General features: G+C 38.3%; 1 protein-coding gene and 1 pseudogene across 1 annotated transcript in view; one reads left to right on the top strand and one right to left on the bottom strand.

The window, feature by feature from the left end:
- MYT1L (myelin transcription factor 1 like) overlaps positions 1-26,695 on the bottom strand; it is a 396,825-nt gene that overhangs the window by 48,198 nt on the left and 321,932 nt on the right. The window contains exon 14 of the mRNA XM_053708950.1: positions 897-959. Within this exon, the coding sequence (XP_053564925.1) occupies positions 897-959 (63 nt within the window). The remainder of the gene's footprint in view (positions 1-896; positions 960-26,695) is intronic.
- Positions 4,465-5,263, top strand: LOC128655300 (uncharacterized; annotated as a pseudogene).

The raw sequence follows: 26,695 nt of genomic DNA, 5'->3' as shown, positions 1-26,695 counted from the left end.
GCGCACATTTGAGCGCGCTGGTATTACTCAGTAGAGCACAAATATCGCTTTCATGAAAGAGAAATTTTAGGCTCCACTTATAATCTAGCATTAAGTGTCCGGGCTGGTGAGATTATTAAAGAATGCTTGCCAGTACTTCTAATTCCCTGGTGCAATGATCCAACAACACTTTTTACCCCGAAAACAGGGTGTCTCGCTAAGGGGCGTATTCTGCATTTTCATATGAAAAGTTCACATTAAAATTTGTATTTCAAACATCACACAAAATGAATAATTGAACCATTCAAAGAAAAATAAGCAGGGAAAGATTTTCATAACAAAATTCTTCACCAAAAAATGTATTTTACCAAAAACATAAAATTTGTATATAAATTAAAAACAATGATAAATGCAGACAGCGTATGCTGTCGGCATTGATCGATGTGCGGCGGATCATGTCCGCCCGCACAATGATAAATCGGCCCCTGAGAATCACTGGCCCTTTAACCATTTATAACAAATCATGTAATGAATATAAAATCTACTAGTTTCTCTGGCTCATTCTCACCTAGTTATGCCCCATTTACATTTCTGTGAATGTTCTAATTTACTTAATAATGAAATAAAACAAGAAGGTAACTGATAAACTACCAAGATGTTTCCATAGAAACATCAGAATTATAGTCAAATATTTTATTTACATTTTATTTATTTAAGAGAAGTATCAAAGAAAATAGAAAAAGTTAAATATGATTATTGTTCTCTGCTACAACATTGATTAGATGACTTAGGAGCAAAGCACGATATAGTTAGCTTATACATATTAATCAGTGTATATGGATGTATTTTAAAGGAAACATATACATAGCAATTTTAAAAATTCACATGGCCATAATTACATATTTTTCATTACATACCTTCTATGTGAAGCATAATTTCCAGTAATATGGCCGGAGCCATCGCAACCAGGAGTTGGGCACCTACAATGAGAATGGTACAAATCAAAGAACCTAATAATAAACCAAATAACATTCAATATATATTGCAAAACTTAATGTGATTTTCCATCAACAGAAAAAGACAAATTCTAAATAGTTTACTTTTACCAAGTATCAGTGATTGAGACAAACATTTCTGTGGAAAAAGTACAATAGAGTACAGTATATAATGCAAACCTCAATGCCTTTTGTCCTCACATTATTAGTATGGGGGGGGGGGAGGAATAAAAGACCTTGAGAAAAATAACCAGTGTCAACATATGTAGAAGAAGAGTGTTGCTTGTTGTGCACATAAGCTACAAATCATTTTAAGTGGTGGCTCATTGGCATTAACCCCTTTGCTACCGGGAATTTCAGAGAATTTTTTAGTATTTTTGCAATCACTCTTTTTATACAGAAATAGAGCCTTTATTTATTTTCCTATAAAAACAATATATATATATTTAAAATAGACAGTCTAAGGTATTTATCTAGGCCCATTTTGGTATATTTCATTCCACTATTTGGCCACCAAATTCGATCATATATAATATAAATATTAACTTTTCTTTTGCAAACTTTGGGTTTCTTACTGAAATTAACAACTACTACTTTCCTAAGACAAATTGTAAAAGCTTCTCTGAAGAGAATGACAAAGACAGGATCTCCCTTACAATATGAAGGCAAATGCCTTATGCCCCGAGCTGCAGTCTCCGCTTCTAAGCTGACAACGGAGACAGCAGCATGGACCACAGTTTTGGACCTAGGTACTAACGCAACACAGTACAATGGGCAAAGTACTGTACTTTGTGATGTAGTACCTACGTTCAATTGGCACAAGGGGTTAAATATTGACTAGACAAGGTGCTCATGCATACATAAAGCATTTTCCCCACCTTTACTTTCCCCCACTGGATACCCGGGCCTATATTTGTTTTACCATGTATCAGTGATTAAAAGAAACATATCACGTCAAAATGGCATGCAATTAAAATAAATAGTTTACCTTGAAATTAAAGGGACATTAAAGTCAAAATTAAACTTTCATGATTCAGATAAAGAACACAGTTTTAAAAACTTTCAAATTAACGTTCATTATCAAATGTGCAAAATCTTTTGATATGCAACTGAGCAAGTGCAAGTGTTCACAGTATATACATATATATTTGTTTTATGATTGGCTGATGGCTGTCACATGATACATGATGAGGTAAAATGGAATTAACTTTGAAATTTGCCAGAAACAAATCTACTATTTTGAGTAAATGCTATTTCTTTGTCTTTTTATTATGTATTTGTCGATTATACAATTCTACTGCATTGAATAGTAACATCACACAATGTAATTTCTTCTGAAACAAAGTAAGTGAGACATAGGGGTCGATTTATCAATGTCTATCTGCCAGACATCGCTGAATGCCGACAGCATACGCTGTCGGCATTTAACATTGCACAAGCAGTTCATCAGAACTGCTTGTGCAATTCCGCCCCCTGCAGATTTGCGGCGAATCGGCCACTAGCAATCAATCAACCCAATTGTATAGGATCAGGCGGATTGCAGACCGCAGCCTCAGTGGCAGCGTACCAGTTATGGAGCAGCAGTATTTAGACCACTGCTTCATAACTGCTGTTTTCGGCTTGATATTCGGAGCTTGATAATTCTGCCCTATAGTATGGTAATGTTTAGCACTAAATTATATATTTTTTAAAGTAACCCTTGACATAATGGGAATGTTTAAAAAAACAACAACAACTTTCCAGTTTACTTCTATTATCTGCTTCCTTCTCTTTGTATCTTTTAAACACTAAGGGCCAGATTACAAGTGGAGCGCCAATCTATTGTGCGCCAACAAACAGGCAAATTGGTGGCTGGTTATTGCTACCATGAGCTTGCGGTAGCAATTATTGCTTATAAATTTAACCAGAGATCAGATCTCTGGTTAATTTTATAAATGTGCCCCAAATTGTAGCATTTTTATTTTTTAATAAAATAACTGCACCAGGCAGTTTTTGGGGGCTAAAGTGTGTGGGTGTGGGGTGTTAGAAAAATACGGCACTGGAAAGTGCCTTTACATTGCAGTCTATGGGAACTGTGTGTTCCCAGTAAATATATATGTGTATGTCTATATACAAATATATTTATCTGTTTATATTAGCTGCCATCACTGTGCGACTTAACCCCTTCGCTGCACTAGTTCTCATGCCTTGTCTCATGGCATGAGAATGAGGCTCCCATTGGAGCCTATGGAAGTGCGTTCTTGTGAGCGCAATGCTTCCCAGCAATGCGAACACGAGCTCGCGTTCGCATTGCAGCACACATTTGGTATTTTACACTCCACTTATAATCTAGCCAATGTGTCCAATGATCTAAAGCTCTCTGGGCTGGCGAGATTATTAAAGAATGCCTTCCAGTACTTCTATTTCCCTGGTGTAATGATCTAAAGACACTTTTTACCCTGAAAACATGGTGTCTCGCGTATACTGCTTTTTCGTATGAAAAGTTCACATTAAAATTTGTATTCCAAACATCATACAAAATGAATAATTGAACCATTCACAGAAAAATAAGCAAGGAAATATTTTCATAACAAAATTCTTCACCAAAAAATGTATTTTACCAAAAACATAAAATGTGTATGCAAATTACACAGGAAAAATCGTATTAAATAAGCACAGCATAAATCATAACTTAAGTAAACTGGATATGCTAAAATCACTTAGAAATGTGTAATTATAAGTACAAAATACAAAGCATAAGTGTTGTTTTTTCTTAACCAGGGCTGAACATGGGCGTTCCATGGGAGTATATGAAATTTTCTCTCTAATCCCAGTGTAATTCTGTAAAGATTTTCGCACTACAGATCTAACAATTTTTTCCTCACAATTGAAAATGTAGCAAACTTTTCTCAAAACTCTCAAAACAATTATAACCCTAATAGAAAAACATATTCATACAAACATAGAGGCAATTGTAAGGTGCTAAACGCAGAAAGCAGCGTAATGTGATTTACATTGGCAGCAGGACTTCATTTTTAAAGTGCATACCCTGCTCACTGCTAACTTCGCTCTACGGAGCGGTCTACCTTTCCAGTGAGTTCCATTACTTTATATAAGATCCATCTCGCAGTGACTGCCCCTTTTTTTCGATCATTCCACCAGGCAGCCCATGCAAGGGTCTTCGAGAAAAAAAATATCTGAACCCTCAAAGAAAACAAGCAAATATGATAATAGCAGTAATTTGGAATATGTTGGATACCAAGAGAACAAAGCAAAATTTAATGCTAAAAGTAATTTTTTTTTTACTTTAGCTGCATAATGTATTATAGTTATACATGTTTAATTATGACTTTACTGCCCCGTTTAAAGATATGCATCTCTCTGTCTTCATGGTGAAAGGCTGTTTCAGTTTTAATCATCCTAGGTGCTGTGTAATTTATATTAATTTATTAAAATATTAGGGGCTGGTGGAAAGTTAGTTGTGCTTTTGAGTGTAATCAGAATTTAAAATATGAACACTACAGCTCCTCCTCCTCCAGAAAATGGGCAGTATTCTGCAAACCAACAAAGACCCTTCTTTTATGCACAACCGACAGCACAACTACCTTTCCCAAATCCTTGGTACCTTGGTCAGCTGTACAATCCATATTGCATGCCTGGACCTGGCTACAGAGGTGGAAATCCATATTATCCATTCTATTCTCTTGCACTCCATGAATACCCTGGCTTTTATGTTCCTCAGCATCAAATGAATGCTAGATTGAACAGGAGGCCTCATTTTAATCCCCATCCACCATCCCCAATGTTTTACCATGCTACTCGTTTTAGGCATTATAGCAGTCCTGGTAAAAGAACTGAGACTAAAGAAACTCAGACTGACCAACGGCTGCCAGATTATGTGCCAAAAAAGCATACGGGTACAGATGGCAATGGCTCAGATGGAAGAAGTACTGAGCGCCAATCATCTGGCGTTAGCAGCACTCAGAATGATAGAAACTTTGAGACTGTTGAAATGTCTTTGTCTCCTGTGTCTGCAGCTCAGGAAAGAGACTTTCAATTCATCACAATACCACACCATGCCTCCAGGAAGCTATGCATATGAGAAAGAGGAGGAAAACTTCAAAAGAAAACCACTGGGCCAGTTGTTGAAGAGTACTGGGTTGGAAGAGGTGCTAAGCCCAAATTCCCCGAACCTGCATATTATTTGCAAGATCCAACCAAAGTCAAAGAGCCGGTCAATTCTTCAAAAAAGAAAGGATCGCTCAAATCTTCTAAAAGGAAAGAAACTAGAATTGATCCAGAAGAAATAGACGAATGGGAGGTTCCTAAAACCTACTTGTACAGAGGTCGTGGTATAAGGAGAGGTGGCACAAGGAAGAAGTAAAGGAGCTGCCTATGTAAAAAAATATATTTATAATGTATATTTATTTCTTAAGTTTCTGTGCGTGATTTTTGTACAACATTTTTACTCTTGAAAAGGAGTTCTACCTATTCACTAACTGTTTAAACCTATGCACAGGAATAGTAACTTAAAGGGACATTAAACCCACATTTTGTCTTTCATTATTCAGATAGAAAATACAATTTTAAACAACATTCAAATTTACTTCTATTATCTAATTTGCTTCATTCTTTAGATATTCTTTGTTTAAGAAATAGCAATGCACATGGGTGAGCCAATCACATGAGGCATCTATGTGCAGCCACCAATCAGCAGCTTCTGATCCTATCTAGATATGCTTTTCTGCAAAGAATATCAAGAGAATGATGTAAAATAGATAATAGAAGTAAATCAAAAAGTTGTTTAAAATTGCATGTTCTTTCTAAACCATGAAAGAAAAATTTTGGGTTCAATGTCCCTTTAAGACAACAGAACTAAAACTATTGGCACAGTTATTACATTTCAAAAAGTTTGTTTATATGACAACCCTAAAATATTGCATATTAAAAACAAAGAAAATATTAAGCACAATACACTTTTGTAAATAGCACATTCACAATTTAACACTGAGCAATAAATAAAATGTTAATTTGAAAAAAAAAATAAAAAAAAATATTAGGGGCTAGATTACAAGTGGAGCACAATGAATTTTGCAAGGGTTTTCACGAGCGGTTGCGCTCCTTTTAAATTGCGCTCATATTATAACAATTTTTGCTAGAATCCTTACCACAATCTCAGAGCTGTGGTTAACTATTTTTCGGAAATAAAAAGTTTCACAAAACACATCAACAATGCATTACAAAGTAAACTTACACTCATAATAATGATGTAAATAAAAAAGTATTTGAAAAAAATATTGCACAGAAAAGTAATAAGGGCTCAAAGATATGAGTTCTCGGGTGTTAGAAAAAAAGCCGGCAAAGGGCTTTAACATTGAGATACATACATATACATGTCTAGTGATGTATGTATGTGTATATATATATATATATATATATATATATATGTGTGTGTGTACATACAGTATGTACTTATGCTCAAGTCGGGTTACCGCTGGAGAAAAAACAGTTTACTTTCAACTTGTAATATCAGCGCAACCCAACTAGCGCAAAAATGAAAACCCTAGCGAAAAATGGAAAATACAGCTCCACTTGTAATCTAGCCCTTTATATCTTTTATTTCAATAACTATATTTGTGGGGCATGCAACAATTGGAGGAAGCCGGATTTGTTATTGTTATGTTAAAGAAAGGAGATGCAGGGGAAAGATCTGTGTTATGTTTACCATAACACAAAGGTATTTTTAAAAATAAGCATCTTTGTAAACTTTGATGAATTAAAATGGCCCTGTTTTTAAGATTTTTTTTTTTTTATCCTGGGCTTTAATTACTTAAATTTTACAATCACTTTAATTTTTGGAGCCATTAGTCTTTGGAAGTAGAGATGCACAAAAAGACACAATGGAGCTTGATGCCCCTGCTTGATGCCCCTGTTTCCGCACGAGCCTTCAGGCTCACCGGAAACAGCAGTTATGAAGCAGCGGTCTAAAGACCAATGCTCCATAACTTGTCCACCTGCTCTGAGGCTGCGGACATCAATCCACTAATCCTATACGATCGGGCTGATAGACACTCCCTGCTAGCGGCCCGCAAATCTGCAGGGGGCGGCATTGCACAAAAAGTTCACAAGAACTGCTGGCGCAATGATAAATGCTGACAACGTATGCTGTCAGCCTTTATCGATGTGCGGCGGACATGATACGCTACATCGTATCATGTCCGCTCGCACTTTCATAAATCGGCCCCAAAGGCTTGGGAATGCCTGAATAATTTCAACCTATGGAAATAGGAGTTCAAAATTCATATAAAATTTTAGATAGAAAAAGATGATTTTTTTCAATGTGGATAACTGATACTGGTAAAAACAGCCACAACTACTATATATTGGTATGCAACACAGGATATACATGTTTTTTGTTGTTCTTTTTGTCCAAAAGACCCATTTGAAGCAACCATTTGTGCACTATTTTGTAATATTTGTACTTTTGCACTATAAAACCAGTAACAGTGGTATTTGTATGTTTATATGACAAAACAAAATAACAACAGAATAATACTCAGTACTTAAACCAAATGTAAATATTAAAATGCATTTTATCAACTGATAACAAATATCACTTTTTTATTTGGGGGTACACAATGTATAATGCTAGTTTAATGTAGATTTTGACTTTCTCAGTCATAGGGGCCTATCTATCAAACTCCGAATGGAGCTTGATGGCCTGTGTTTCCGGCGAGTCAGCAGTTATGAAGCAGCGGTCACAAAGACCGCTGCTCCATAACCCTGTCTGCCTGCTCTGAGCAGGCGGACAGGAATCGCCGCAATTCAACCCGATCGAATACGATCGGGTTGATTGACACCTCCCTGCTGGCGGCTGATTGGCCGCGAGTCTGCAGGGGGCGGCGTTGCACCAGCAGCTCTTGTGAGCTGCTGGTGCAATGCTGAATACGGAGAGCGTATTGCTCTCCGCATTCAGAGAGGTCTTGCGGACCTGATCCGCACTGTTGCATCAGGTCCGCAAGACCTTTCATAAATAGAGGCCATAGTATTTTGTTTAGTTAAAGAAAAAGGAAAAAAAGAATAAGGTCCACAATCTTGTTGAAATGGGAGCAGGAAAACAAACTTCTCAAAAGATGTGACCCAACATTGCAAGATTCCCTTCAAAAGGACACCCATCTCACATAATGGTCTACATAATAATGTAAACCAAACCTCATATAATTGTCTACATCTCTAAGTGACACATTCTCAAGAAATGGTCCAAAGCTTAAAGTGACCCCGACCAACCATACCTAACTAACACCTAGATTACGAGTGTTGAGCACTATAGGGAAAGTAAAGAATGCCACAAAAGTGGCGTTATTTAACCCCCCAATAGAGCTGCCATTACAAGTTTTGAAAAACACAGCTTGTGCGTACGAGATTTTAAGCTCCATACCGCACCCAAAACAAGCGCTGTGTTTGACATGCTCGTGCACGCTTTCCCCATAGACATCAATGGGGAGAACTGGCAAAAAAAAAGCCTAACACCTGCAATCACGGAAACAAAAGCTCCGTAACGCAGCCCCATTGATGTCTATGGGTAAAAAAAACTAATGTTTAAACCTAACACCCTAACATAAAACTCGAGTCTAAACACCCCTAATCTTCTGCCACTGACATCGCCGACGACTGCCTACAGTTATTAACCCCTAATCTGCCGCTCTGGATATCGCTGCCACCTAAATAAAATTATTAACCCCTTATCTGCCGCTCCCGATATCGCCACTATACTAAAGTTATTAACACCTATTCTGCCGCACCCCAACATCGCTGCAACTATATTAAATTTATTAACCCCTATTTTGCCGCTCCCGATATCCCGCCACCTAAATAAAGCTATTAACCCCTAAACCTCTGGCCTCTCACATCACTACCACTAAATAAACATATTAACCCCTAAACCACCAGCCCCCCACATCGCAACAATCTAAATTAAACTATTAAGCCCTAACCCTAACCTAACCCTAACCCTAACACCCCCTAACTTTAAAATAATTTAAATAGATATAAATTCAACTTACAATTAATAACTAAATAAACCTATTAATCCCTAAACCGCCAGCCCCCCACATCGCAACAACCTAAATTAAACTATTAACTCCTAACCCTAACCTAACCCTAATCCTAACCCTAAACTTAACCCTAACACCTCCCTAACTTTAACATAATGAAATTAGATCTAAATTAAAGTTACAAGTATTAACTAAATAATACCTATTTAAAACTAGTTAGTAAATAGTTATTAAAGGGACACTGTACCCAAATTTTTTCTTTTGTAATTCAGAAAGAGCATGCAATTTTTTTTTTTTTTATTATTTTATTTTGTCCAACAATGAATACAACATCGGTAATAATACAAAGCAACATGATAATACAGTCCACCAATATAAGGTGATATCCCAAGAGAAAACAAAAAAGAAAAAATAATGTATATTACATATGGTATATCTATAAGACTGAACTAACCAGTCTATCACAGTAACTCAATGTTGGGGTTTTTAAATTCCCCCCCCATCCCCTCCCTCCTGGTTCCATCCCGTTGACCATCGCAAACAACAATAAAAAAAAAAAAAAGAAAAATCAAAGAGAGAAAAAAAAAAAAGCCACAAAAGGGAAGGAGAAGAGGTGGCCAGGTAATCAGTTGCAGCTTACACAGAACTGCCTCTGATCACCATATACCTAATAATACTAACTCCGAATTCCTAAATGGATATATCAGGTATTCAATTTCTCTTTCATGGAAGATCTTAATGAAGGGCGCCCATTTATGAAAAAAATTCTTTATGTCGCATTCATTGTCTATATTGGCATTTCTTTGTTCTAAAATACATTGTTTCTTTAGGTGGTTCCTAATTTCTGGGATGGTTGGCGTCTCCCTCATTTTCCATTTCTTGCATATCAAATATATGGTGGCTAGAATAGATAAATTGACTAATAGTTCATTAGGCTGACGCTCCTCTCCAGGCCTCAAACAGAATATGATCTGAAACAGGGAGAGTGTTACCAGTTCAATTTTGAGTACTTTCTTAAGCCAATATTCCAACTTCCTCCAGACATTTCCTATCCCGGGGCAGGACCAGAACATGTGTATCAAATCCGCAGCTATATATGAGCATCTAGGACATTTACTAAATTCAGGATTTCGGACTCTGAGGCCTCTCTCCGGGGTAAAATACGCCCTGTGAAGAAGTTTCAAATGCGCATCTCGCCAATTAGAGGAAAGAGTTGTTTTTAATACTTTATTCAGAGAGAGTTGAATAGTTTTAATTTCTATATTATTATGTGGAATTATATTATTCCAACTTACGACTAGATTCTCCCCTAACGGGGTTGCTTTACTAAGGGTCAATAAATAGTAACATGGAGAGATGGACATAGAGGACTCTTTAATTATTGTAAGCCAAGATTCCATTTTACCTAAGGACCAGATCCAGCCAACCTTATGTACTAGTTCTGTAATGTAATGTCTTATCTGTAAATAAGCAAAAAAATCTTTATTTGTCAAAGTATATTCCTCTTTCAATTGTGTAAAGGATTTGACGCATTTTCTATCTTGATCTATAAAATAAATAACTTTGTCTAATCCATTATTGTGCCATCTATTGAAAACGGTTGAGTCTAGGCCTGGTTGGAAATTCGGGTTTCTAATTAAGGGAAGATATTTTGATGCTTTAGGGTTTATTGATAAAAGTTTAGTTAGTCTAAGCCAGGCTTTAATTGGGTTCAAAATAAATTTAAGTTCCTTAGGCCTAGATTTAGAGTTCGGCGGTAGCCGTCAAAACCAGCGTTAGAGGCTCCTAACGCTGGTTTTGGGCGCCCGCTGGTATTTGGAGTCAGTGATTAAAGGGTCTAACGCTCACTTTTCAGCCGCGACTTTTCCATACCGCAGATCCCCCTACGCCATTTGCGTATCCTATCTTTTCAATGGGATCTTTCTAACGCTGGTATTTAGAGTCGTTTCTGCAGTGAGCGTTAGAGCTCTAACGACAAGATTCCAGCCGCCTGAAAATAGCAGGAGTTAAGAGCTTTCTGGCTAACGCCGGTTTATAAAGCTCTTAACTACTGTACCCTAAAGTACACTAACACCCATAAACTACCTATGTACCCCTAAACCGAGGTCCCCCCACACCGCCGCCACTCGATTAAAATTTTTAACTACTAATCTGCCGACCGCCACCTACGTTATACTTATGTACCCCTAATCTGCTGCCCCTAACACCGCCGACCCCTGTATTATATTTATTAACCCCTAACCTGCCCCCCACAACATCGCCGCCAGCTACTTAAAATAATTAACCCCTAATCTTCCGACCGCAAAGCGCCGCCACCTACGTTATCCCTATGTACCCCTAATCTGCTGCCCCTAACACCGCCGACCCCTATATTATATTTATTAACCCCTAATCTGCCCCCCACAACGTCGCCGACACCTGCCTACACTTATTAACCCCTAATCTGCCGAGCGGACCTGAGCGCTACTATAATAAAGTTATTAACCCCTAATCCGTCTCACTAACCCTATCATAAATAGTATTAACCCCTAATCTGCCCTCCCTAACATCGCCGACACCTACCTTCAATTATTAACCCCTAATCTTCCGATCGGAGCTCACCGCTATTCTAATAAATGTATTAACCCCTAAAGCTAAGTCTAACCCTAACACTAACACCCCCCTAACTTAAATATAATTTACATCTAACGAAATAAATTAACTCTTATTAAATAAATTAATCCTATTTAAAGCTAAATACTTACCTGTAAAATAAACCCTAATATAGCTACAATATAAATTATAATTATAGCTATTTTAGGATTAATATTTATTTTACAGGCAACTTGGTATTTATTTTAACTAGGTACAATAGCTATTAAATAGTTAAGAACTATTTAATAGTTACCTAGTTAAAATAATAACAAATTTACCTGTAAAATAAATCCTAACCTAAGATATAATTAAACCTAACACTACCCTATCAATAAAATAATTAAATAAACTACCTACAATTACCTACAATTAACCTAACACTACACTATCAATAAATTAAATAAACACAATTTCTACAAATAAATACAATTAAATAAACTAGCTAAAGTACAAAAAATAAAAAAGAACTAAGTTACAGAAAATAAAAAAATATTTACAAACATAAGAAAAATATTACAACAATTTTAAACTAATTACACCTACTCTAAGCCCCCTAATAAAATAACAAAGCCCCCCAAAATAAAAAATTTCCTACCCTATTCTAAATTAAAAAAGTTACAAGCTCTTTTACCTTACCAGCCCTGAACAGGGCCCTTTGCGGGGCATGCCCCAAGAATTTCAGCTCTTTTGCCTGTAAAAAAAAACATACAATACCCCCCCCCCCCCAACATTACAACCCACCACCCACATACCCCTAATCTAACCCAAACCCCCCATAAATAAACCTAACACTAATCCCCTGAAGATCTTCCTACCTTGTCTTCACCATCCAGGTATCACCGATCGGTCCTGGCTCCGATATCTTCATCCAACCCAAGCGGGGGCTAGACATCCACTGAAGAAGTCCAGAAGAGGGTCCAAAGTCTTCCTCCTATCCGGCAAGAAGAGGACATCCGGACCGGCAAACATCTTCTCCAAGCGGCATCTTCGATCTTCTTCCATCCGGAGCGAAGCGGCAGGATCCTGAAGACCCCCAGCGCGGAACATCCATCCGGACCGACGACTGAACGACGAATGACGGTTCCTTTAAATGACGTCATCCAAGATGGCGTCCCTCGAATTCCGATTGGCTGATAGGATTCTATCAGCCAATCGGAATTAAGGTAGGAATTTTCTGATTGGCTGATGGAATCAGCCAATCAGAATCTAGTTCAATCCGATTGGCTGATCCAATCAGCCAATCAGATTGAGCTCGCATTCTATTGGCTGATCGGAACAGCCAATAGAATGCGAGCTCAATCTGATTGGCTGATTGGATCAGCCAATCGGATTGAACTTGATTCTGATTGGCTGATTCCATCAGCCAATCAGAAAATTCCTACCTTAATTCCGATTGGCTGATAGAATCCTATCAGCCAATCGGAATTCGAGGGACGCCATCTTGGATGACGTCATTTAAAGGAACCGTCATTCGTCGTTCAGTCGTCGGTCCGGATGGATGTTCCGCGCTGGGGGTCTTCAGGATCCTGCCGCTTCGCTCCGGATGGAAGAAGATCGAAGATGCCGCTTGGAGAAGATGTTTGCCGGTCCGGATGTCCTCTTCTTGCCGGATAGGAGGAAGACTTTGGACCCTCTTCTGGACTTCTTCAGTGGATGTCTAGCCCCCGCTTGGGTTGGATGAAGATATCGGAGCCAGGACCGATCGGTGATACCTGGATGGTGAAGACAAGGTAGGAAGATCTTCAGGGGATTAGTGTTAGGTTTATTTAAGGGGGGTTTGGGTTAGATTAGGGGTATGTGGGTGGTGGGTTGTAATGTTGGGGGGGGGTATTGTATATTTTTTTTTACAGGCAAAAGAGCTGAACTTCTTGGGGCATGCCCCGCAAAGGGCCCTGTTCAGGGCTGGTAAGGTAAAAGAGCTTGTAACTTTTTTAATTTAGAATAGGGTAGGGAATTTTTTATTTTGGGGGGCTTTGTTATTTTATTAGGGGGCTTAGAGTAGGTGTAATTAGTTTAAAATTGTTGTAATATTTTTCTTATGTTTGTAAAAAATTTTTATTTTCTGTAACTTAGTTCTTTTTTATTTTTTGTACTTTAGCTAGTTTATTTAATTGTATTTATTTGTAGAAATTGTGTTTATTTAATTTATTGATAGTGTAGTGTTAGGTTAATTGTAGGTAATTGTAGGTAGTTTATTTAATTATTTTATTGATAGGGTAGTGTTAGGTTTAATTATATCTTAGGTTAGGATTTATTTTACAGGTAAATTTGTTATTATTTTAACTAGGTAACTATTAAATAGTTCTTAACTATTTAATAGCTATTGTACCTAGTTAAAATAAATACCAAGTTGCCTGTAAAATAAATATTAATCCTAAAATAGCTATAATTATAATTTATATTGTAGCTATATTAGGGTTTATTTTACAGGTAAGTATTTAGCTTTAAATAGGATTAATTTATTTAATAAGAGTTAATTTATTTCGTTAGATGTAAATTATATTTAAGTTAGGGGGGTGTTAGTGTTAGGGTTAGACTTAGCTTTAGGGGTTAATACATTTATTAGAATAGCGGTGAGCTCCGATCGGAAGATTAGGGGTTAATAATTGAAGTTAGGTGTCGGCGATGTTAGGGAGGGCAGATTAGGGGTTAATAAATATAACATAGGGGTCGGCGATGTTAGGGCAGCAGATTAGGGGTACATAGGGATAACGTAGGTTGCGGCGGTTTACGGAGCGGCAGATTAGGGGTTAAAAGTGTAATGCAGGGGTCAGCGATAGCGGGGGCGGCAGATTAGGGGTTAATAAGTGTAAGGCTAGGGGTGTTTAGACTCGGGGTACATGTTAGAGTGTTAGGTGCAGACGTAGGAAGTGTTTCCCCATAGGAAACAATGGGGCTGCGTTAGGAGCTGAACGCTGCTTTTTTGCAGGTGTTAGGTTTTTTTTCAGCTCAAACAGCCCCATTGTTTCCTATGGGGGAATCGTGCACGAGCACGTTTTTGATGCCGGCCGCGTCCGTAAGCAACTCTGGTATCGAGAGTTGCATTTGCGGTAAAAATGCTCTACGCTCCTTTTTTAGAGCCTAACGCAGCATTTGTTTGAACTCTCGATACCAGAGTTAAATTTATGGTGCGGCCAGAAAAAAACCCGCGGAGCGTTAACAGCCCTTTTACCGCCGAACTCCAAATCTAGGCCTAAATATTTAATGGAAGATCTTTAGGATCCATGTGTGGTAAGGCCTGTAGTGCGTAAGGTTCACATATATTAGACTCTAGGTCGATATTTGTAACATAGTTCTTTTTGGTGAACCAGTCAGCTACTATACGGACTAAAAAACAAAGGATATAAAATCTTAGGTTTGGAAGAGCGAAGCCTCCCATCTCTCTAGGTGCTACTAATTTAGAGAAGGCAATCTTAGCTCTTTTTCCTTGCCAAATAAATTGTCCAATTGATGAGTTTAGTGACCGTAAATCTTTCTCATACAAAATTAATGGCACATTCTGCAAAATGTAAAGCAATTTTGGAAGCAGAACCATCTTAAATAGAGCAGTGCGACCGGAGATTGACAGAGGTAGGGATGTATGTATCTTGCCCAATTTAAAGGTGTTCCTTCCAATAAGTACAAATTATTGGAATTAATTAGAGAACTACAGACTTCCTTCTCTCTTGCTTTCCTTTTTTTATTTTGAATAGCAGAGTATGCAAAAATGTCTCCTCTGAGGGCTGCCTTGGCAGTTTCCCAGAAGATATCAGAGCGTTTAACATAGTTATTATTAAATTGGAGATACTCCCTAAATTTATTCTTAAGACACTCTTTAAATTTGAAATCATTGTAAAGGTAATAAGGAAAAAAGAACCGCTGATTCTTTGGTCTACCATAGGTAAAATTAAATTCCAGTGTAATGGGCCCATGGTCCGACAAAAAGATAGGCATTATCTCGGACTTAACCATTGTAGGACTTAGGTGATCTCCAATTAAAAACAGGTCAATCCTGGATAAGGTTTTGTGTGCTTTAGATAAACAAGTAAAGTCTTGAGTATCAGGATTCTGATGTCTCCAGATATCGCGCAGGGAGAGCACCTGTTTAATTTTTTTAATTATTTTAAAATCAAGATTATCTTTTTTCTGTTTCAAACATTTAGTGTTTTTCCTAAGTCTATCAATGGGACATTTGGGGGCCATATTGAAGTCCCCCCCCCCATGATTAAATGCCCTTCAGATCTTAGAAGGAGTTTTGTCTGCAACGTGTCCCAAAATTCAGGGTCACTTTTATTTGGGCCATAGATGTTGCAAATTGTATATTTTACCTGGTCTATTTTCACCTTAGCCAGGAAATACCTCCCCCTGGGATCCGCCTCAGAGTCCAAAATCTCCACCTGAAGTTTTTTGCCTATGAGTATTGCTACTCCTCTCTTCTTCCCTACGCTCGGCGCTATAAGAACTTCTCTTACCCATGATGTTTTTAATTTTAACGATTCCTCCTGATCTAGGTGTGTTTCCTGTAATAAACCAATATCTGTCTGAGCTTTGCGAAGGTGTGACAGGATTGCTTTACGTTTGATAGGAGATGAGATTCCCCCTACGTTCCATGATATAATTTTAAATTTTTGTGTCATTTTTCTCTATTGTGTAGGGGGGGAGGAAAAAACAAAAAGAGAGAAAAAAAAAGGGGGGGAAAGAAGAAAAAGGGAGGGAAAAAAAAGGGGGGAAGGAACAGAGGAGGAAGGATGGAGGGGGTACCCAATTCCCCATAAAATGCTGTCGCCATAAACCTGTTTCCATTTTAATACAGGAAAAAAGAACAAAAAGGTCATATCGAATCACGTATATCAGGCCAATAATCATAGCTTGACCTCTACCATAAACTGTTTCCATTTTAGTACAAAGAAAAAAGAATAAGAACAAAATGACCCTATCAACCACATATATAAGGCCAATAATCGTAGCTTGTCCCTTAAATCTATCCAGTAAGGGATTTGTAGAGATTTTCGGCTATTTGAACATCCTCTGTAATATGTGTTATTCCGTTTAATACTACTTTTAATTTTAATGGGTAAATCAGAGTCGACCTATGGCCTTGTTGTATAAATTTTGAACAGATCGGGGCTAGTTCCCGTCTTTTTGAGGCAGTGTCTGCCGAAAAGTCTTGAAAAATCATAATTTTGTTACCCTCTATCATAATCGGTTGATTTTTCCATGAATACTGCAATAATAGATCTTTATCTTTGTAATTGAGTAGCCTAGCTATTACCGGACGGTTTCTACTACTGCTATTGCCTTCTGATCGTGGGGGGCCTATTCTGTGGGCTCATTCCACTATGATCGGGGAATGAGAGGAGGGGATCTTTAAAGCTTTAGTAAGAGTATCGGATATGAAAGAGTCAAGATTTTCAAATTGTTTATTTTCGGGGGGGCGATTATTCTTAGATTGTTCCGTCGTGAACGGTTTTCAAGGTCTTCTAATCTATCCATAATTTTTTGTAGTTTTTTATCAGAATTCTCAATCTTAGAACTATGGGTAATTGTTTGATCTTCCAAATCCGATACTCTTTGCTCCATTTCTTGGAGTCTATTCGAAAATTGCCGCACCTCTTGTGTTAAAGAGGAGATATCCTGCTTGATCTCAGATTTGAGAGTTTCAAATTTAGGGGCTAATGCTTCTGCAATGTTGGTCACTAAGGTCTGCATATTGAGATTATCTGGTATATTTGTTAGAGTACTAGGACTTGATTGTTCAGTACCTGATTCTACTAAATTCTTAAGCTTCTTATCTCTGTGCCTTCCCGTCATATTTGGGGAGGGATGTTTTGGGGAATTGGAAAGATATTTATCCATGTGCTGCGTGATGTGAATTATAGAAGTGCTCGGAAGGGAGGGAGAAAAAAAAAAAAAAAAAAAAAAGGGGGGAGGGGGAAGGTGAGGAAAGGGGAAAGGGGAGTTTGTGAGTGGTGTTAGTGAGCCGGTTATCAATAAGAAGGTGAGGGTGTGCCAGTGGGGAAGGTGGGAATAAAGTGTAAGGGGGCTACACGGCCCGGAGTGGGAGGGAAAAATTGGATTAAAGTGATTTATAGTGGGGAGTTAAAATTAGTGATTATGTGTGGAGGTGAATTTAGAGTGAGTCGTGATAAAGTGAATTTATTGCGGCGACAAGGATATAACTTTCTCAGCTCCTCTGAGTCCGGCCTAAACTTCTGCAATCAACTTCTTTCGGTTTTTAAGTTATGATTCTATATATATGTTTCCACACAGACCAGACACAATATACTTCCTCTCTTTCAGTATTTTACATCTTACATTTGAGTTTTAATAGGGAGGGATAACATATAGCCTATCCTATATTTGTATAAAGTTATTTGTAAGTGTGACACTTAGAAATGTAGTCTTAAAGAGACTCCTGTAAAGAGGGGGTTATGTGGGTTAGTGTAGCAAAAGTATAATGAAAATTATCTCCAGCTATTCGTAGCTTTTAGGAACAATTATTTTTATAAATATGAGAGATGAGGCTGCAGGAGAATTCTCTCTTCCAGCCTCTTCGTTATAACCAATATTTATGTAAAGTGTCCTCGCCCTTTTCTTTTAGGTGAATAGAGTCGTTATTATAGTAAATAGGGGTTCTATTATAGTATGTAATGCTTAACCTATAATCCAGAAAAAAAAAAAAAAAACATTTAGTACCTAGGTATAGCTTCTTACAAAAATTTCCTCATATAAGTTCTGGGAGGTATAGTAAGAAACTAAAACAGTTTACCCTTAGAGCATTGATTTGGATGTTTACCAATACAAGTGTTTAACATTTCAACAATCTCACACATTAATTCAATACTTAGAGGTATAGTAATGCAAAATGACCACAAAAAAAAAGCAAAACCAGGTCGTAACCTCAATTCTGACTTAGTGGTGTTTATAATTTAACCTCTTTCTTTTCCCTTCCAACCTTTCTTCTCCTTTTAAGAAAAAAAAGTTGACATTACATCTGTCCCAGTTCTTTACAATGTAATTTAAGTGCAAGGGGAGTTAAGTTAATTGTTTATATTTCAACTTAGTCCGTCTTCAATGTGTTTACTTTCCCCTTGCTTTCATATAACTTCCTTGGTTATTCCACCTGCTATTAGACATTTATGGTGGTCTTTCTTTATTTTCCCCTTCGAATGTAGCCTTGTATAATAATTGTTTCCAATTTGAGGATAAAATGTTCACAATCTTAGACCTTGCTATGTGTTCCCCAGTGTTCACCTTTTAACTTTAATATTATCTTTGCCGTGTAGCCGGCTGTGCAACTTACCCTCTCCTCCGCTACCCAGTCGTCCCTCCGATGAAAAACGAAGAGACAAGGAAAATGCAAAGAAATCAGTGAGAGGAGGCACTCTGAATACCTCCTTCCAGACAATCCGGTGTCCACTGATGCTTCCAGCAGGAGACCTGTCCCACACCCCCTCTCACGCAGCACCGGTGGGAGAGGGGGGGGGAAGAGCGAGGAAGAGGATCTGCGGCAATCGATGTCAGAGCTTGCGCTGTTCTCAGCGTCCACCGAAACTCTCACTGCCTCCTCCCGCGCAGCCTCGGTGGGGGAGGGGACAATTCAGTCACCGCAAGTCGGGCAGGGGCAGCAGCACCCCCTTCAGCAAACCGCTAGTCCTCCGTCCTCGGGAAAGTGCTAGTGAGTATAACAGGTATACTATTGAGCTCGAAGTGGGTGCGGAGGGAGGGCAAGGTCTTTACTTCCAGCTCGATATTGGCAGATCGGTATAGCATTGACTGGGGCCAGAGGGGTTCAAGTATCTGAAGCCGTTTTTCTTTGTTCTTTCCCCTTACGATTTGTCTTGTTACCAAGTAGCCCCAAGGGGGAGAGAATGTTTCTAGTGATATTCACATTTTAGTAACGTAGCTGTAGAAAAGTTATATGGCTGTTCCTGCATCCAGGCAGTGGGTTGGATTTCCACTGTTCGGCACCGGAGGAGATGTTAAAACCTGTCCAGGTAGCAACCCCAGGTAGTGGGGAGGCGCGAAATTCCTACCGCCAGGTGCTGTGAGACTGTAGGAGGAAGCTCAGCAATCACAGCCTTGCTCCTCCTCCACCAGGTGCTCCAAGAGCAAGAGCATGCAATTTTAAGCAACTTATCTAATTTACTCCTATTATACATTTTTCTTCATTCTCTTGCTATCATTATTTGAAAAAGGAGGCATCTAAGCTTTTTTTTGGTTTCAGTACTCTGGACAGCACTTTTTTATTGGTGGATGAATTTACCCACCAATCAGCAAGGACAACCCAGGTTGTTCACCAAAAATGGGCCGACATCTAAACTTACATTCTTGCATTTCAAATAAAGATAACAAGAGAATAAAGAAAATTTGATAATAGGAGTAAATTAGAAAGTTGCGTAAAATTTCATGCTCAATCTGAATCACGAAAGAAAATTTTTGGGTACAGTGTCCCTTTAACTATTTACTAACTACCTAGTTACAAAAAATACAAACTTACTTGTTAAATAAAAATAAAACCTAAGCTGCCTGGGACTTCCGGTAGGCGGCAATCCAAGATGGCCACTAACTTATGTAGCTCCGTCTAAGCTGTTACCTATTAAGTTGTTTGGTGGTCATAACTTCAGCCATCCATCCTGCCCTTGACAATATTTGTGTCTGGGAACTTTTTAGGATCAAGGAATTCCATCCCTTGGCTACCGAGAAGCAATTTCTACTGACAGAAGCCGGCTGGCGCTGTGGCGGGACCTAGAGCTGCCACTCTGTATATAGTTTTCCATAGTTCAGGTCCTCTTGTATACCCTGACAAAATGGAACATATTGCTGCCAATCTAACTGAACTGTTCACACCTTTATTTGACTCCCTATCTGCATCAGTAGGGGAACTTTTACATGAGGTTCAACTGTATAAGAATTCACAGGGCTTAAAACAGGCCCCTGCTAACGCAAGATTCGTGCACACTGAAGTAACAAGGGAGACAGCCTCTGATCGATCTGCCCTTATACCAGCAGACACAGGATCTGCTAATGCTCCAACCATCTCTATCTACACGCCTATTGCATCTGACTACTTGAGGTTGAAAGAGATGGGTAGAAATTTGATCCTTTCTTGCCCCGCTGTGGATAATATCTGCCTTAAAAGCTATAGTGCGAATACCTCAACGATATCCGTGTACCAGGCCGACACGCTTTCCTGCATAAGTAATGTAGTGGGATCCAGGGTTCAAAATGAATATATGGCGCAGGAGTTAGAAAGCAACCGTGTGAGATCCTTCACTCCAGGGCATCTGCTATCGTACAGGCAAAGCGAAGTGATCGTTGGTTCTAGCTTTTTGTGGGCCAAGAGACACATGAGGGGTGTCGGTTAAGTGAACATGTTCTGGATCTGGTGGGCTGATTAAAATAGCCTCTGTTGCAGGGCTAATTTATAAATCTGCTGCACTTTAACTGTAACGTCGATGACAAAGCTTTGCCATGTTATAGATTTCCTAAATGTATGCTTCAGATTGGTTCTTAGTCATAACCCCGTTGGCTATTTGTTTTATTTTGTTTTGTTTTTTGAATCAAAGATTTTTATTGAGGCAGTACAAGAAAAAGAAAGAACATAAACATAATATACATTTTGCATCACTTTGGTAAATTTTGCATACAAGACATTGTTTATCCATTGAACAATGAAACCTTTACATATAAGAGAATAAAGAAATCTTAATTCAGATATCATACATGTATCTCACCAAAAGGACATGATGAATATAAAGGACATTGTATGCGAGTACAAATTAAAATACATATAATCAAGCATTACCTCTTTTTTCCTTTTATTTCCTATATAGACGCATAAGAAAGGGATAGAATTTGAACAGCCAGAAAAACTTATACTTCTTATAGAATGATATATTAATTATAAAATAGATGTATTTATTATCTGAAAATTTACAGATTATAGGGAGTCATAACAAATTACTCCTACAAAATGCACGTAATTGGAGGGCAAATTGCCTAATTTTCTTTGTAGACAGAAGGATAAGAGCAACTTATAACAGTACGATATCAATAGCGGGTAAACACCGCTTATTTGTCCACCTAAAATAAGGGTGGACGATAGCTAAAGGTGAGGGCGGGGGGCGGAGCCATAAGTTATATTGGAGCTAACGAGATTCCCAGGTTGTTATCATAATGGCTGAACTCTATAAGTATACTTAAAGGTACACTCAATCAAAATTAAACTTTTATTATTCAGATAGAGCATGCTATTTTAAACAACTTTCCAATTTACTTCCATTAACTAAATGTGCACAGTCTTTTTATATTTAAACTTTTTGAGTCACCAGCTCCTACTGAGCATGTGCAAGAATAAGTGTGTATGCATTTGTGAATGGCTGATGGCTGTCACATGGTACGTGTATGCATTTGTGATTGGCTGATGGCTGTCACATGGTACAGGGGGGAGTGGAAAAAGACAACTTTTAAAATTGTCAGAAAATTTTTTTTACTACTCATTTGAAGTTCAGACTAAGTGCTATTGCATTGTCTTGTTATCTTGCATTTGTTGATTATGCAAATCTACTGTGTTGACTGGTCCTTTAAGTAGAAACCTGATAAAAGTCCCTGAGCTTTTGTGTATAGAATGAATAAGATTACATTCTGGAGCCGTTATTCTCAAAGAGGGGTATTAGGATGTATGCACTATGAGATATAAGACAAATGATAGAATACATGGTATAAGATGAGATATAGGGGGCTTCCAGATGAGCTCCTCTCCTGGGGAGATGCCACCTACAGGCAATGAGGGAAAAGGGAGTAGGGGTATGACCCGCAGGCAACAAGTACCGGCGGGAAAGGGAGGAGAGAAGCCTAACAAAAATAAATGATGTGCTCTAGTAATGAGGTGGTACTGTGTCTGAAACTACATACCTACAATATCAGGGTTTGTAGGGTATGGCAACTATATACATGCTAAGACTTCTAGCGGGTACAGGCTATGTGATACCACAACAGGAACTAGGATATCAAAGGTTATCCCAGCTATAAGTCTACGTTTTAGTAAAGTGCAACTAGTTCAGATTATATAGCATGACATTAACAGTTGTTATTAGTAAACAATAAATTGAGCCTACCTCTGTGTCTGGTGAGGACCTACCCAGGAAAATACAAAACAATAACAGTTTTAAGGAAATTTCTATTCATATATGGGGGGGGGGAGTCAACATGATACATAGCCCTTAGCTTTTTAATTATGGCTATTTTAGGTATGTAGATACATTATGAGGAGGTTAATAGACTTAGAGCCCTTTACTTTCAAACACGCTAGTGGGCCAGGCAGATAGATTAGTACTCTAGGCAACTTAATCGAATATCAATTCAGTATCACAAAAATTAAGTGTGCAAACACGGGCTATCATCTATTATGCACTTTATGTGGGATGGATAGCTATAGAGATAAATTGCACCCCAAGCTCTAGCCTAGAGGACATGGAATACTATGTATGTAAAGCTATACAGGTAGTTTTGAGATATCGAGTAATTCACTACAAGAATACTACAGTATGCCGCCCGGCCGCAAGCGACACACTCCAGCATTTAATAAAATAAGGCCATCCCATCTAGCTTAGATACCCAAGTTACCAGGGTACTAGTGATGAGATTATATCCCATATGTTTAACTCAGTAACATCACTGCCTGTATGCCCTGCTGATGTTGAAATATGACATTGCATCTCTAAACAACATATCAAAAGTAAGCTGTCTTTAAACTACAGAGAATAGCAAGTAAATACAGAACAGTAATAGTGTTTGTAACATATGCAAATGAACTGCCAGATTCAGAAAGTACTCTGATACCAGGGGATAAACACAGAGTATTGTAATTGTCCTGAGACTGTGTTTGAAGTAACTACTCACACAGTGTAACCATGTAAACATATCAATAGATGCTAAATGTACATCCTCTCCCCTCCTTAATAAATAGGTGCTGGGTAGTATTAGGATATGTCACAGCATATAAATACCATATTAACTTATATAACTATATAACTTGATGTAAAATTAAAAGCAGTCCATAACATGTGTCTGAGAACATAACTTTTAGAAAACAGAATGTTGTAAATGACGCTATCATATCCAGTTAAGCGGTATACCATAGAGGGATTATATATCTTCTATACCACAATGAATAAGCATATAACATTACAACAGGATAAACTTTACCGATGTCCATATCACCAGCTAACTGCCATGGGAGTATTGTAATAACTAAAGCTGCCTAAAGGAGTTAATCACCAGGATCCCACCACCATAGTTACATCCATGGAACAATGTCTTAGAAATATCAAGTCTGCTGAAAACATAAATATATAAAATTTGTGACGCGCCTAGGTTCCAGTTAACTAATTAACATACAGTAGACTGAAAGTGAGGGCTGCAAAATCTAATGTAGACATCGTTCTGTGTTAAAAGTTGTAGCTTTGTTGGGAGCTACGCATAACATCAAGATACACACGGCACAACTGTTATAGCATATAAGTATCATAGCAGTATAAGGCAAAAAAAAAACAAAAGGAACAAAACAAGCACTCATGAAGAGGTTAGACCAATGGTCCACATGAAAGAAAATATCAGAGTCACGCAGAGGAAAGTTCAAAGCTTATAGATCATCAGCCTATTCCAATTCTAAATTGCGGCAGCTTGAGAACCGCTGTACAGACCAGGGTTAACGCCACAAAAGGTTTCCAGTGGCAAACGGCTGCTACCGGCTGGATGAGCTGTGGGGGCTGAGTGACCACCTGTATAGCGGTGTACAGGTCTCTCTGTCCACTCCTAGAAGCGCTCAAAGCCGACATAGGAGACATGTGTACAGCCACAAGAGGCCGTACTGTTGTAGGCAGGGTTAGAATATCGGGTTCCATGCCCAGTGGAGGCAAGGTTGCCGGGTATGCTCTCTCCCAGAGTGATTTGTCCCCACTAGTAATATTAAACTGTAGCGTTGCGGGAAAACCCTTGCATTCCTCACCCTCCAACCTAGAAGCCGCCATGTTGAAAGCATCTGTGGCCATAGTAAAGTCCATGCTAGCTGCCGTTACTGCTGTTGAAGTAATTTCCTCGCTAGGCTCAGCTCTGCAGGCGAGTGCTAGGTCGTTGAAGTTACGCTGCATTTTCTCTCCTAGGCTGTCGAGCAATGCCAAAATCTGTAAATAGGAGTCCTCCATCTTTGGTGATATAATAACTGGGTTTACTTATATCAGGCTGCGGCTGTGAAGCCATCGATCGCTTCCTTCACGTGGTCGTTGCAATCTACTCAGACCCCAATAAAATCCTGTTAGGTGCCCAGACCAATAGCTGTTTCACCTATGCGTAAATTTAGGTCTGATGTCTTTCTTTAAGGGATCGTAGCATCTATGCCGTCCTTGCTATAGTGGCGATCCCTCGCCTCTACAATGGGCCGATTCTGTAGACTAAATGAGTAGATGGGTCAAATAGACTACCCTGTCCTCCTTGCTTTACAGGATAAGTCCCCCTCTTGATACGCGGTAAGCGGTTATTCTGCGGCCTATATATGAGCTGATATTCAGAGGAACTGCTCCGCTCTACTCCCTCAAGAACAGCATGTCAGCGTCCAAATAATGCTCTCATATGGGCTTTGAGACATAAATCCAGTTAAATCATTTGAAACTTGTATTTTAGAGCCCTATGATATATTTTTAAAAGTTATAAGCAGGAGCTCTCGACATCTGCGTCTGCCTTGTTTCATAGTTGGCTCCGCCCCCCGTTTTATTTTGTTTTAATGTTCTGAGGGAATGTTCTCACTCTCTTACATAAACAAATTGCATATGTATGTTTTTCCATATTCTAGCAATGTATTGGTTAATTAGGACTAAATTACTGGGAAATATGAAATTTACTGACCCACTGTTAAACAGGTATCCAGCACTAGTTTATTTGCCTGCTCCTTAACTATAGTTACTATTCTATGCATTTTCTTTGAATAGTTGATAGGAATGAGAGTTTAATTTACTTCTACTACTGACTTTGCTATTTTAATTTATTTTTAATGGTCTCACCTGAAGAACCTATATTGTATTCTGATTATAATTCTATACTGATTAATTACTCATTACTCACTTTAGAATTTTTCCTGAGAGTGCATTCATATGACAGGCGAAGTTACCCATGTACAAAGGACTCAGTTGAGAGGCTGGGATTTGTTATACGTCTCCATTGCAAGTTTAACTGAATTGCCTCTCTGATATAATTGTTGATGCCTTGTGTTATGCTTGTTTTCTTTTTGATATAATACTCTTCATACAGCAGGAAAAAATTTTAATCCACACCATAGCGTTAATAATGCTCTGCAAATAGTATAAATCGACAATCACTGGTATCTTTAAACACCCCCATGGCAGTATACAACACCTTCTGTAGAAAATAACAATGTATGTGTACCTTCTCTCACCCCTTAAACCCCACTAATTTGTTTTTGGCCATGACAGATGAAAATATACACTTGTTGGTGCAGCTAGTTATATTCTAGGAGATGAATTGCATGAACTACACACTTCACCCCATACTCAGTTTGTCATGTCAAAAGAGTAATCATTTTTATGCATCTATAGCCCCGATGTCCACCGACTTCTAGATCTTTCCTGGAGTATCTGAAAAACCTAATTTGACAGCTATAGTTTAAATTATATACCCACAACCATGTCTACGCTTGATAACATATAGTAGTACTCTAATGACTCCTGCTGGTATCTAAAGAATGAAGTGGTAGGAGATGTGCCCCTCATTTAAATTAGACTGGACATTCACACCTATCGTCCAAATTAATAGCACTTCAATACAATACCATACAACAGTTAAGTCAGATATGCCTCCTTAATACTACCTCTCTCAGCTATACTTCAGCAGATGTGTTGCTTAATTGAATGCTTAGGCTTGTTTATCTTATAATACTGAACAACATATATTGATATTTCTCCTACATATTTAGGAAGGGACTGTATACCTCTGAATTCATGAGATCTGATGAGGACTTAGTCTGTGTTGGTTTTTCCCATTTTTTTAATTATTTTTATT

Source organism: Bombina bombina, chromosome 4, assembly GCF_027579735.1.
Source record: "Bombina bombina isolate aBomBom1 chromosome 4, aBomBom1.pri, whole genome shotgun sequence".
Classification (NCBI taxonomy): Eukaryota; Metazoa; Chordata; class Amphibia; order Anura; family Bombinatoridae; genus Bombina; species Bombina bombina.
Note: the sequence above shows the minus strand (reverse complement) of the source record. Positions and strands in the feature narration are given on the sequence as shown.